Here is a 13,066-nt window from a genome sequence, read left to right on the forward strand (position 1 = left end):
ACTCCAATGTCTCGTTTTGTCGCCTTGATCTGCGACTAGGCAACGGAGCTGTGTCGGTGACTATGTACACACAGATATTTTTATAATCGAGAATCATTCCTCTTTTGAAATGAGGAAAAAGTTGACCGTGGCGGTACGGCTCGGCTTGCGATGAAGAAAAGTGGCCGTTCGGCCCGACGTCACAAACATCTGCATCTGTTCGGAAATGAAACCAAGAACCGGGAATACGAAAGATCCCAAAACAGAATATTTCTGCCGAAGTAACGAAGAAAGCACAAGTTCCTGTAGAGACTCAGCTGGTCTAGCAGTGTCCGTGGAGGGAGAGAAAGCGGAGTCATAATGTTTCAAGTGCTGTCAGCACTTAGTTCTGAAGAGAGATCACTGGACTCGAATCACTAACTCTGCTTTCTCTCTCTCCACAGTTGCTGCTAGATATGCTGAGTTTCTCAAGCAAATTCAGTTGCTTATTTTCAAATCCAATGTTTTCCCTCCCCTTGTGTGTGTTTGGCATTTCAAGCTCCTCTCAAAGTTTCCCAAATGTCTTGCAGGATTTTGCTCCTACCTGCCTTTTGGGTGGTGAGTTCCAAATACCTACTACCCTAATGGGCTAACCAATGTCCTGCACAGCTGCAACATGACATCCCAAATCCTATACACAATGCACTGACCCAAAAGAAGGTGTCTACCAAATTCCTTCTTCACCAGCCCAGCTACCTGTGACTCCACTTTGCAAGAATTATGAACCTGCACTCCAAGGTCTCTTTGTTGAGCAGTACTTCCCAACCATTAAGTGCAAAACTCATGCCCTGATTTGCCCTACCAAAATGTAGTACTTCACATTTATCTAAATTCAACTCCATTTGCCACTTCTCAGCCCATTGTCCCATCTAATTACAGTCCCATTGTACTCCATGGTAACATTCTTCACCGTTCACGATGCATCCAATTTTGGTGTCATCTGAAAGCATATCTCCTATATTCACATCCAAATCATTTATATACGTAACAAAAAGCAGTGGACCAAGCACTAATCCCTGCAGCACACTGCTGGTCACAGACCTCCAGCCTGAAAAGCAACCCTCCATCAAAATCCTTTGTCTTTGACTTTCAAGTCAATTTCGTATTGCAATGGCTAGTTCGCTCTGTGTTGCATGTAATGTAATCTTGTTAATTAGTTGACCTTGTCAAATGCCTTACCGAAGTCCACATAGGCAACATCCAATGCTCTGCCTTTATCAATGTTCTTCATCACTTCAAAAAACTTAATCAAGTTAGACACGGTTTCCCACACAAAACAACGTTGACTATCTCTAATCAGTCCTTTCCTTTCGAAATACATGTAATTCCTGTCCCTCAGATTCTCCTCCAACAATTTGGTCACCATTGATGTCAGGCTCACAGGTCTATAGTTCCCTTGATTTTCTTTACCACCTTTCTTATGATGGCATTTCTGAATTATTCAGTCGAAGGGAAATCTGCTCAAAAAATAAACTCAGTTGAAGAAAATCTAGCTAAGGACAAGCTGCCCATTGTTATCTCATTTTGCAAAATCCTCTTTATTGAGTTAGTAGTAAAGCGTATTTGTTCTTTTAAGGACAGATTGAAGAAACATCTCAAAATTGTATTTCCTGAGCAAACAGATTCTGCAAGACTTCAGGGCAACCCTGCAGAGCAACACACTCTACAACATTCTATGCTTTATTCTTCTGCCTTCAATTTATTGACCAACGTGCTTTTTTTTCATGAAGCAGCGATCTTGGATTTTTGTTTTCTTTCTGAAGTAAGTGTGTGTCTATGCACATATTTTGGGGATGTTTAGAGGGATAAGCATTTATACTTGTATGTTACTTACTGTGCGTGTCAACTGATGATTGAAATTTTTGATTAAATGTTCTTATGATAAACCAATAGTTGCCTTTTATGAGGAAATTATTTATAAATCTTGTTTAAAACCTGAGATATTTAATTGGTCACCATTCATGAATCCTCAGATAATGAAGCAGTTCATGTCCAAATGCAGCTAGACTTGGACAGTATTCAGGCTTGTGCTGCCAAGTGGCAAATAGTATTTGCTAGACATTGACAATATCCAGCAGGAGAGAATCTAACCATCACTCATTGACATTCAATGATGCTTCCATTCTCTGAATCCTCCATAACAACCATCGGCCAGAAACCAAATTGGACTAATCTCAAAAATATTGGAGCTACAATAGTAGATCAGTTGCAGGGAACAATTTACCTCCTGCCTCCCTTGAGCTTGTCCTACAAAACACCAGTAAGGAGTGTAGTGGAATACTCTCCACACAGATGGATGAGTGCAGCTCCAACAATGCTCAAGAAGCCTGACTCTATCGAGATGTAGCAATTTGCTTGATAGCATGATATAAACAGTCATTCAATCCACTGCCGATGCACAGTAGCAGCTGAGTGTATCATCTAAAAGGTGCACTCCAGAAATTCAGCAAGCATCCTTCGGTAGCATCTTTCTAAACCTATGAATGCTGCCACTGAGAATGACAAGGGTGCACATACAAAAGAACACCATCACCTGCAAAATCCTCTCAAAGCCACTCATCATCCTGATTTTAAAATGCCATTTCTTTAATGTGGCTGAGTCAAAATCCTGGAACTCCCTGACAGCACTGAGGGTTTACAAATAGACTGCAGCAGTTCGGAAGACACCTCAGCACGATCTTCTGAATTGCAATAAATGTCAGCCCAGACAGTGAAATACACATTTCCTGAATGAAAAAGTAAAAAAATCTCATTGCTTTGAAATGTATTTTTATTTTATGTTGTGACTCATGGAATATTAGAACTGGAGTGATTTAGCTGCCCTCAAGCTTCAGTTGGCACACTATATATCAAAAAATAATTAGTGTGTGAATTAGAAATTTAAATATCAGTCTATTTGGATTAATAAAGCTACCATCAGTCATATGTTAAACCAAGCCACTCTCATAACCTTCAGCTTTGAATTCTCTTTTTGCCCCCATATTCTACAGTGCACCATTACAGTGAAATAGGTTTGATATGGAAACCTGAACCATCCCTTCTTCACCGATGTACAATGGCAGCAATGTGTACCATCTACAAGTGCACAGCAGCAACTCACCCATCCTCTTTCAATAGCATATTCTACATCTAAGGCCTTGACCACTGAAAAGGACAAAAATAGTAGCTGTATGGGCACACCACCTGCAAGCTCCCATACCACACCACATGCCATCCTGATTTGGAACTATTCCTTTACTCTAACTGGGTTAACTGGCAAAGTCCTGAAACTCCCTTTCTAATTAGACTGTGTGTGCTGGGGCAAAGTCTTGAAACCCCATTTCTAATTAGACTGAGTGTGCCTCAGGACCTAGCCAGTAGGGTTCAAGATGCCTCAATAATTGGGATTTGGAGGTGAGTCACTTGTTCTCAGGGTGGAGGTTTGGGACTGCTGTGCTTGGGTTAGAACCACTATGTTCAGGTTGGAGATGGCATTACTGTGCTCATATTCAAAGAGCTGTGCCAGGAGCAGAGCTGGATGCGCATAATTTCTGCCCCTGGCCCTGGTGTACGTACACCCCAAAAGGAGTGCAGTAATTCATGACTGCAGCTCATGATGACCTTCTCAAGGGCAATTAGGAATGGAAAATTTGTGCTGGGCCCATTCTCATGAACTATATCATTGTTCCTCCACTGTTGCTAGATCAAAATCCTTCAACTGCTTCCTTGACAACATTGTAGATGTACCTAAACCAGGAACTTGGTATTATCACTGTACTGTCATCCCAGAAACCTAGGTAACCTGGGTTCGAAGCCCACCGTGGCAGATGGTGGAATTTGAATTCAATAAGTATCTGGAATCAAAAATGTCTAAAAATGACCATGAATCCACTGCTGATTGTCAGGAAAAATCCATCTGGTTCACTAATGTCCGTTAGGGAGGGAAACTGCCATCTTTACCTGGTTTTCCCTACATATGACTCCAGACCCAAAGCAATGTGGTTGAATCTTAGATAACAAGGTGTGGAGCTGGATGAACACAGCAGGCCAAGCAGCATCAGAGGAGTGGGAAAGCTGATGTTTCGGGCCTAGACCCTGCTTCAGAAATGGGGGAGGGGAAGGGGGTTCTGAAGTAAATAGGGAGAGAGGGGAAGGCAGATAGAAGATGGATAAAGGAGAAGGTAGGTGGAGAGGAGACAGACAGGTTAAAGGCCTGCTGTGTTCATCCAGCTCTACACCTTGTTATGTCAGATTCTGCAGCATCTGCAGTTCCTACTATCTCTGGTTGATTCTTAACTGTCTCTGGGTAATTGTGGATGGGCAATAAACGCTGCATAATCAGTGATGGCCTCATCCCGTGAATGAATAAAGGGGAAAAAAAGACAACTTATCAACACCTTCTAAAGGGGCAATTAGCATTGTTACAATTGCTGGGCCTATCATGACATTCACACCACAGCAAAGAATAAAAAGTAACAGATGAAGGAATTTCTAATGTAGATTACATTCAGTGCAAATTGAGGTTTTGCCAATTATTATACCAGTTGAAAATTTATTTTCACTTAGCTGTAATGGAAGATTGGCAAGGCAAAACTAACAGAACAATAAGTTGCCTTTAAAGAGAAAATGATTCATATAAAATTGAGTTACTTTTCTAGAGGACAGATTGGGCAAACAAGGACAGAGTTCCATGGATAATGAAAGAGATAGAGAATAAAATAAAGCAAAAGAAGGGTGCAAATGACGGATATCAGGTTGACAGTTTATGTGGAAATCAGGTGAATTATAAATTGTTCAGAGGAGAAATGAAAAAGAAATTAAGGAGAACAAAGAAAGACAATAGGAAGAGACTGGCAGTCTACAAACTAAGAGCAGGAGAAGACTTTTTGGCTTCTTAAACCTGCTGTATAGCCTTCCTACCTCAATAACATTTCACTCCCTTGCTTATCAAATCTCTGCCAGAAAGATGTTCAAAGACTCTGCTTTCTTTAAGGAAGGAGTTCAAGACTCCTTACCCTCTGAAAAAGAAATTGTCTTCCTCTTAAATGGACATTCTGCTATTATATTGACAATGTCCCTAGTTCTAGGTTATCCCACAAGAGAGAAAGTCCTTTCCGCCCTGTTAAGATACTTCAGCATCTTAAATATTTCAATTAACTCACCTGTTGGTCTCCTAAACTCCAATGAATAGTAGTCTAACCTGTCCATCCTTTCCACATAAAAAAATCTCAAGGCTACTCCAGTCGTGATCTCACCAATGCCCTGTATAAGTGATGTATAACCCTACATTTGTGTTGCACAAAATAAGTAATCACCTGGACAAATGCAGATAAAATGATAACACTTACATAGACTTGTTCAGGGAAAATCAGGTAGACAAAGCTCAAATGTGCTTTTTGATGAGGTAAAAGGAAGGATTGTTGAGGGAATGCAGTTGATGTAGTTTAAGTGAACTACTGATATTTATCAGTAAACTGCCATGAAATAGACTTATCACAAAACTGAACCCAAAGGATAAAAGAAACTGTGGCAACATAGATTTGAGGTTGGCTCAGTGACAGAACAATCAGAGAGCAGTTGTAGACCATTGTTTGTGGCACTGGCAAACATTTAGTAAGGTTCCCTGATGGTTCACATTAATTATCACTCCCGCAATAATACTAAAGGCTTATAGCCCAGACTTGCCATGATCCTAGCCAAGCCATTCTAGTCCAGCTACAACACTGGAACAATGTGGAAAATTGCTTCGTTATGTCTCATACATCAAAAGCAGGAAAAATCCAACTCCCAATTACTGTCTCATCAGTCTTCTATCAATTATCAACAAAGTGATGGAGGCCGCAAAAATGCAACATTTGCTTCACAATAACCTACTCACTAATACTCAATGTGTGTTCCACTAGGGCCATTCATTTCCTGACCTCATTACAACCGTAATTCAAGAAGTCCAGAGGTTAGGTGCAAGTAACTTCCCTTGATATCAAGGCTGCATTTAACCAAGTGTAGCATCAAGGAGCATCAAGTTATGGGGTAATGTCTGGGTGGGATGTGCTTCTTTTGGTATGGACTTAATGGGCCAAGTGACCTGTTTCCAGACTACACAGACTCTTAAGAAAAATCAGAATCAACCTGCCTGCTTACTTTAAACAAATCAGTTATCATCAAAATGCTACATTCTCTGTTATAATGCCCATAGAAATCAAAGTCTTGTCAACAATCAACACATATTTCCCATACAATATAAAGATGTTATTTGCATTACCTCGTCACATTGGTGTGCGTGCAAACGTCCCGATGAGTGCCAGACAAAAAGCTTGGTTAATAAAGCTAGCTTTATTCATCAATTCTCATAAAGGGGAAAAATAGTGCATGAGAGAAAACATCTAAGAAATATAAAAAACAGACTGTAAAAAGTATCGGCAAGTATATTAAAAGGAAGGGTAGCTAAAGCTAACATTGGAACACTAGTCAGGGCATTAACAAATCTGTGTTGGGGAGTTGATTGAGAGAGAGAAATGTATCCAGCTGTGAAGTGTTGAAAAGTCTTTCGACGTGGCCAGCAGTATTCTTAAGAAAACAAATTTAAAATAATGAAATTATCTCGGAACAAGAAGTTATTATTAGTTGCTAGCTGAAGTGTAGGGATACCATTGGTGGAAAGGAAGTGACGATCGTTGAAGTTTTAAAAGAAACAAATTGAATGTACATCAAGAGTAGTATAACACTGGAGGGAAGCTAAGTCAGGAGCATAATAATAATAATTAAGAAAGAGTTATCTAGAACTCAGCAGATGGGTTGAATTTTTAATCACATAAAGCCTATTGAGCAAGCAGAAAATCCCCACTTTTGGAAATGAGTTGGGCTGGGTCTTGCTAACAGTGCAGTATTAGATGTGCAACTGGTACCAAGGCACATTGATTTCGCATGGGTTATTTCCACCCTATGCTTAAAAATCTTTGAAATTTTGTCTTAAAGGAAAAGTGTTTTGTTCCCTTGTTTATCTTCATTTCTGTTGTTAACGATTATTAACAATTTCTGTTGTTAATTTTTGTTTTATTTTTAAAACAAAGACTGCAACATTGCCTTTTTATACTTTAATGGACAATCACTTCAGTAAAAAAATGTAAAATTATGATTTATCCAGCCAGATTTGTGTCATACAGCACAGAAGAGGCCTGTTAACTCATCAAGACAGCCTATCAGAAGAACAAAGTATGAGCCTTTCAAAGAAAAAATACTTGATATTCATGAATTTGTGCCTGAAGCTTATCAATTGAAATTTAGGGCTGCAAAAAAGAAACTGAAATAACTGCACTGAGGCTGATATCCCATTACTATGTCATCCTTTAATTATATGTGCATAGTACGTGGGCTCTGACCAGCCAGTTCAGAGCTAGTCCTTTGAATGAGGAGACTCTCTGAATCTCCTGATTATATCTGTCAGCCAGGGCTCCCTGATTGTCCCAGGTGAACAGCCCCAAGCAAGGGTCTCATAGTCAATGAGATGCACCTGACCCTTGTTCCAATTACTATATACCTCCTCCCACTAAGTCTAGGGATTTAGACCTGTTCTTTTTCTTGTAGCTTCTCCTGCAACTCTTTTACCATAGGCCCGGTTCTACTGATTCTGACATGGGCCGTGTCTACCTGTTCGTAGCTCGTCTCTTATGTTTGGGAAAATTTCCTCCTTTTCTTCCAGCAGAAATAGCATTGAAGCTGCATCTATCACAGACGCTGAGGTTTCTTTGACGCTAGATGCAGGGAAAGACCCACGGTTTCTAACAGGCTTTCTGGCTGCTCTGAGGGGCCGGGTGTGTTTTGCTCCTGCTCTGTTTGGAGGTAGCAGCTTACAGGTGATTCCTATGTTTGTTCAGGACTGTCTCACCTTCCTGAGCTTTGTGTTCATGAGACCTGATCTCAGGTCGACCTTGCCTTGGACCCAGAAAGGACCATTTCCATGGTTTAGCCACCAAATATTGTCCAGTGAAGTAAACTGTCTCTCACGCTTAGAGGAGGTACATGGCTAGCATTAGTATTCCTGCTGCCGTTTCACCCCTTTTCCTAGGTCTGGGAATATCAGGTTTCTCCCCATCAGCAACTCTGCTGGAGCTATTCCTGTCGTTGCAAACATGAATTGGGACAGCTTGGTATTGAGTGAAGCTGTGGGCTGTTTCTTTAAGCCTGCCTTCAATGTTTGGACTGCTCTTTTCACCAGACCATTGGATGATGGGTGGTATGGAGCTGTCCAAACATGACAAATGCCATTCAACTTTTGGAAATACTTGAAATCCCTGCTGGTAAATGATGTCCCATTGCCTGTGACCAATAATTCTGGTAGTCCGTGTATCACGAAAATTGCTTGCAGCTTTTCAATCATCATCCTGGTGTTTTCCCAATGAACTCTATGCATGTCCACCACTTTAAATGGGCATCCACAATGACTACGAACATTATGCTCATGAAAAGGCTGGCATAGTTGATGTGTGAGTCCAGGGTTTACCTGGCCATTCCCACAAATGTGGGGTTGCTGCTGGTGATAATTGGTGACCTTGTTGGCACTCTGAGCATTGCCCAATCGATGCAGGTATGTCAGCATCCAGTCCTAGCCACCTGACATAACGTCTTGCCAGCATCTCATCTTGAAAACCCCTGGATGACCCTGGTGGAATTCAGCCAATATCTGTCGGCGACCTTTACTCAGGACAATCACTCTTGCTCCCCACAGTAATATGCTGTCCTCTCCAGTGATCCAGTCTCATCAGATCCAGAAAAGGTTCAATCCTGGTTGAGATGGCCCCTTTGACTTCCCCACCACCACCAGCTGTTTTAGTTTTGCAAGGATGGGATGTTTTTGTGTCCAAAGTCAGATATCATTAGCTGTGACCAGAAAGTTTAAAACCAGAATGGACTCTTCCAGGGGAGCCACTACAGTGATGTGTCTGCCAGTGGGAGGTGGTTCATGGCATCCATATGTGCCACTTGGCCTCCTGGACAGTGTACCAACTTGTAATTGTGGACACTGAGAATAAGGGCCCACCACTGAATTCAACCAGAAGCAATGGGTGGCACAAACTTATCTTCTTTAAACGGCCTTAGCAGACAATTGTGGTCCATTACTGTTACAAATTTGTGTCTCTAAAGGTATTTGTGGAATTTGCTCACACCAAAGATGACTGTCAAGCATTCTTTTTCTATATAGACATATGTGCATTCAGCATCAGCCAAAGTTCAGGAAACATACACTATTAGGTGTTCCTCTCCAGGGACCACTGGTAAGCCAACACTAGCCCACTACCGTATAGAGATGCATTGCAAGTCAACACCACCTTTTGTTTGGGATCATGATGGGCCAACATCTCAAATGTCACTTGTGGCTGTTTAGTTTCCCTAAAGGTTATTTATTTGCTACTTGACCTATTAGTAGGTGTACATGTGCTAAGATGGAGGCGAGATTACATATGGATTTCCCATAATAATTCATGAACCTAAGGAAAGACTTAAGCTCTGGGGCACCTTTGATTGCCCTCACGTTATCTTACAAAGGGTGTATCCCACTCTCTTGCCACTGAAATAACTGCACAGAAGTCAGTATCCTGTCATCAAGCCTCCCTTTATTTACATGCTCAGAGTGCATGTGCTGTGACCAGCCAGCTCAGAGCCAGTCCCTACTTGTATATATCTGTTAGCCAGAGCTCCCTGATTGACCCCAGTTAACAACCCCAAAGAAGGATCTCATAGTCAATGAAATCCATCTGGCCCTCATTCTGAACATCATAGAAACTTAATTGAACATTAATGGAATTTGCAAGGGAGGAAGAAATGCTGTGGATCAGTGGTTTAGGTCAATCAAGCTAGAGAAACATTTTGAGAATGTAAAGGAATTAATGATAATGGAAGAGCTCAGAAATAGCATTTGTGAAAATTTAAACACTTACTTAGATGAGTGCCAAGATTTCAAGATCAGAGAAGCAGCCACTCTGGCAGTTACATGTGATATTCTCGTAGACAAGTCCAAGTGGGGAAATGGGCATATGGAAATCCACAAGGAAATTGGAGAAGTAGAAAATTAGTGGATGGAAGAGGAGAGGTTATAAAGAACAGTCAGAAGAACATCAAAATGATAAAGGAGAAAGGCTAGAACCAAAAAGGGGTACAAAGAAATTAATCTTTTTATTGTAAAATGCGTTGAAATACCAAAGCAAATTGCTGCAAATTAAATGGGAGAACAATTGTAGTAATAGGAAAATCTAATGTCTTCAGAAAAGGAGACAGCAGGAAAGGAAGTATGTACTGAAAGTCCAGCAGTTATACAACAAGAACATGGTTCCTGAGAATGCATCAAGAAAAGAGAGGTGGCACAGGATTGACATGAAAGTTCTATTTTAGAGATTGACAAGGAAAAGCAGATTGCTGGACATTATGAATATTTTATGTCAAAACAAGATGTACTTCCTTATGCTTTAAATCAAGTAGGTAAAGATATTGAAGGAGAATGGAGCAAGCCAGTCATTGTTGCTGGCTGATTGACGCCTTTTGTCTTCCGCGGGCTTCATGTGTAATCTAAGCCTGTCGCATCATTACAGCTAACAGTACAGGACTACTAAGCACCACAGTCCTCTTGTTCCTCACACGTTTGCCTCCAAGGCAGACTCCAAGAAACACAACAATGCAGAACCACAGAGCAGAGACTGATAGCTAAGTTTCATACCTGTGAAGACGGCCTCAACCATGATCCTGGATTTGTGTTGCGCTATACGTGACCCCACCACACTTCTGTATCTGTAAATTCGTCCTTTCTGTCCTATTTTGACAGCATTACCTTGATAAATTGTTATGATCTTTGTACCTTAATTAGTTTGTACAGTTTTGAATTGCTAATTACATTCATTCATACACAGACATTCTCATACACACACACTCTCTCTTTCCTTCACACACACAAGCACACACATGCATTCTCTCTCTCTCTCCCTCTCTCTCCCCCTTTCACACAAAAACACACTTTCTCTCTCTCTCTCACACACACACACTCACACTTGCACTCACATACACACTCTCTCACACGCACACTCCCTCTCCCTCTCAAGTGTGTGCACACACACACACTCACCCACACAGATGCACTCTCTCCGTCTCTCTCACACACAAACACACACACACAAACACACACACACACACACACACACACACACACACACACACACACACACTTATGGGATGAATCATTTCATCCAAAATGTTTACTTATTTGCAGATACATTCTATTTTGTTCAAAAAACTCATAATTTGTAGTCACAGTCAGTGTGGCATCTGATAATTCTAGTTTTTGGAATAAAACCAGCCTGATTCCAGGTTAAAACTCTGAGACCATGTCTGAAGAAAGCCTCACACGTACAATTCCATGTCTAACCTGAGGTGTTACCTTTTGTTTCTTTCTATGGCTCTGCCTGATTGTCACGACAACCCAGCATTGACATTGATTTTATAAACATTTTACACACAACTAACATTCTTAGTCACCTGCAGAGATTTATCATCTGACACTCCACTCACAGCAGTTGTATGATCTTTTGATCTCTCAGCCTTTGATCTGTCTGCCTACAAATGCTGTGTCTGTGTGCCCTGCTGTATCACTGCACCTGACGAAGGAGCTGCACTGCAAAGCTTGTATGATTCCAAATAAACCCATTGGACCTGGTGTCATGTGACTTCTGAATTTCCCCGGATTCACACTTAAAACGTAAAAGGAGCTGCAGAATTCGGCAGTCTACACATAGTCACCTAACTGTTCTTCCATCACAATTAGGAGAGTGTACACATCTCATAGCTTTTCACCAAAGGCTTGCACGGGACAAGGTCAAAATCTCAATAGTTGGCCTTTTGAATTGAGACCGCCCTTATATTCAGCCCTGGTGGCTTGCACTCATCAGGTTTGCTGTAATCAGCCACTGTGGCAGCCTCACTTGAACAGTTGTTGGTCATTGGCTCAGTCAGTGTTAACATATTAACGAGGCAGACTGCCTATGACTGACACTGCTCTTATGCTGATCATCTTGGACAGGTTTCACCCCAAACACTGTAAGCATTTGCACAAAAAAAGTTTGTCTGTCTCTTAGCCCAGTAATGCTCCAGACATGTGTAACATAACTGGGCAGATTGATTAGAAAATATTTACTGACCCAGTATTAAAAACAAGATAAAGCAGGCTCAGAGGGGGCCTTACAGTGCAGTGGTAATGTCCCTCACTCTCAGCCACAAGACCTGGGCTCAATCTGTGTTACATCATGTTTGAATAGATTGATTTTAAAATGCCCACACATAAATAGTTTGTGGCAAAAGCAACACTGGAAGTGAGATGTAGTGGAGAATGAAATGTTCAACATCTTTTCTGAAGGAGGACACAGGATTTTGCAAATTTTCCTCATTTTCATTATAAATTATTTTGAAATGTAATGTGGTGTGGAAAGCTTTTCTTCTCCTTCTACAGTGTGTGCATTAATTGCAGAACATTATGTCAATTGAAACTTGGATAAAAATCCTGGACTGTGAGAACCTGCTTTACAGATTTCATCAAAGTTGTAATTTTCGGTCTATGCAAAACATCAAATTGTAATCAAAGCTTTGCTTTTGACGTCACCTTATGCATGTCTATATTGCATGAAATAAAATGGTATTACAAAGTAAAGAAATAGAAATAGGAACCAGCTATGACACTGATGGTTGGATTAGCTGGATAAAATTGAGCAAGTCTATAAACTCTTAATTAAAAAAAAGCAAACCCAGGGATGGGTATGTAGAACTGTCTGTCCTGGGCTGAGACTAGCCTGCGTACTCCACAAGTAGTGGCTTTATTTGGAACAAAAACAAATTGTTTGAAAAGCTCAGCAGGTCTGGCAGCATCTGTGGAGAGAAATCAGAGTTAATGTTTGGGTCCAGTGACCCTTAGAACTCATATACCATGTGGCTCTATTTTGGTGTTCAACAAGAAATGATGTTCATTTTCATTTGGGATTCTTAAGATATTACCTACTGAAAGTAGATTACACAAAAAGAAAAAAACACTCTTTAT

The 13,066-nt window shown here is 40.9% G+C and overlaps 1 protein-coding gene across 1 annotated transcript in view; it reads left to right on the forward strand.

Moving 5' to 3' along the window:
* The window catches only part of LOC125451549 (uncharacterized), a 57,927-nt gene that overhangs the window by 612 nt on the left and 44,249 nt on the right, over window positions 1–13,066 (forward strand). Inside the window, exon 2 of the mRNA XM_048528753.2 lies at window positions 1,600–1,780. Coding sequence (XP_048384710.2) covers window positions 1,600–1,780 — 181 coding nt within the window. The remainder of the gene's footprint in view (window positions 1–1,599; window positions 1,781–13,066) is intronic.

The sequence above is a fragment of the Stegostoma tigrinum genome, chromosome 5 (assembly GCF_030684315.1).
Source record: "Stegostoma tigrinum isolate sSteTig4 chromosome 5, sSteTig4.hap1, whole genome shotgun sequence".
Taxonomy (NCBI): Eukaryota; Metazoa; Chordata; class Chondrichthyes; order Orectolobiformes; family Stegostomatidae; genus Stegostoma; species Stegostoma tigrinum.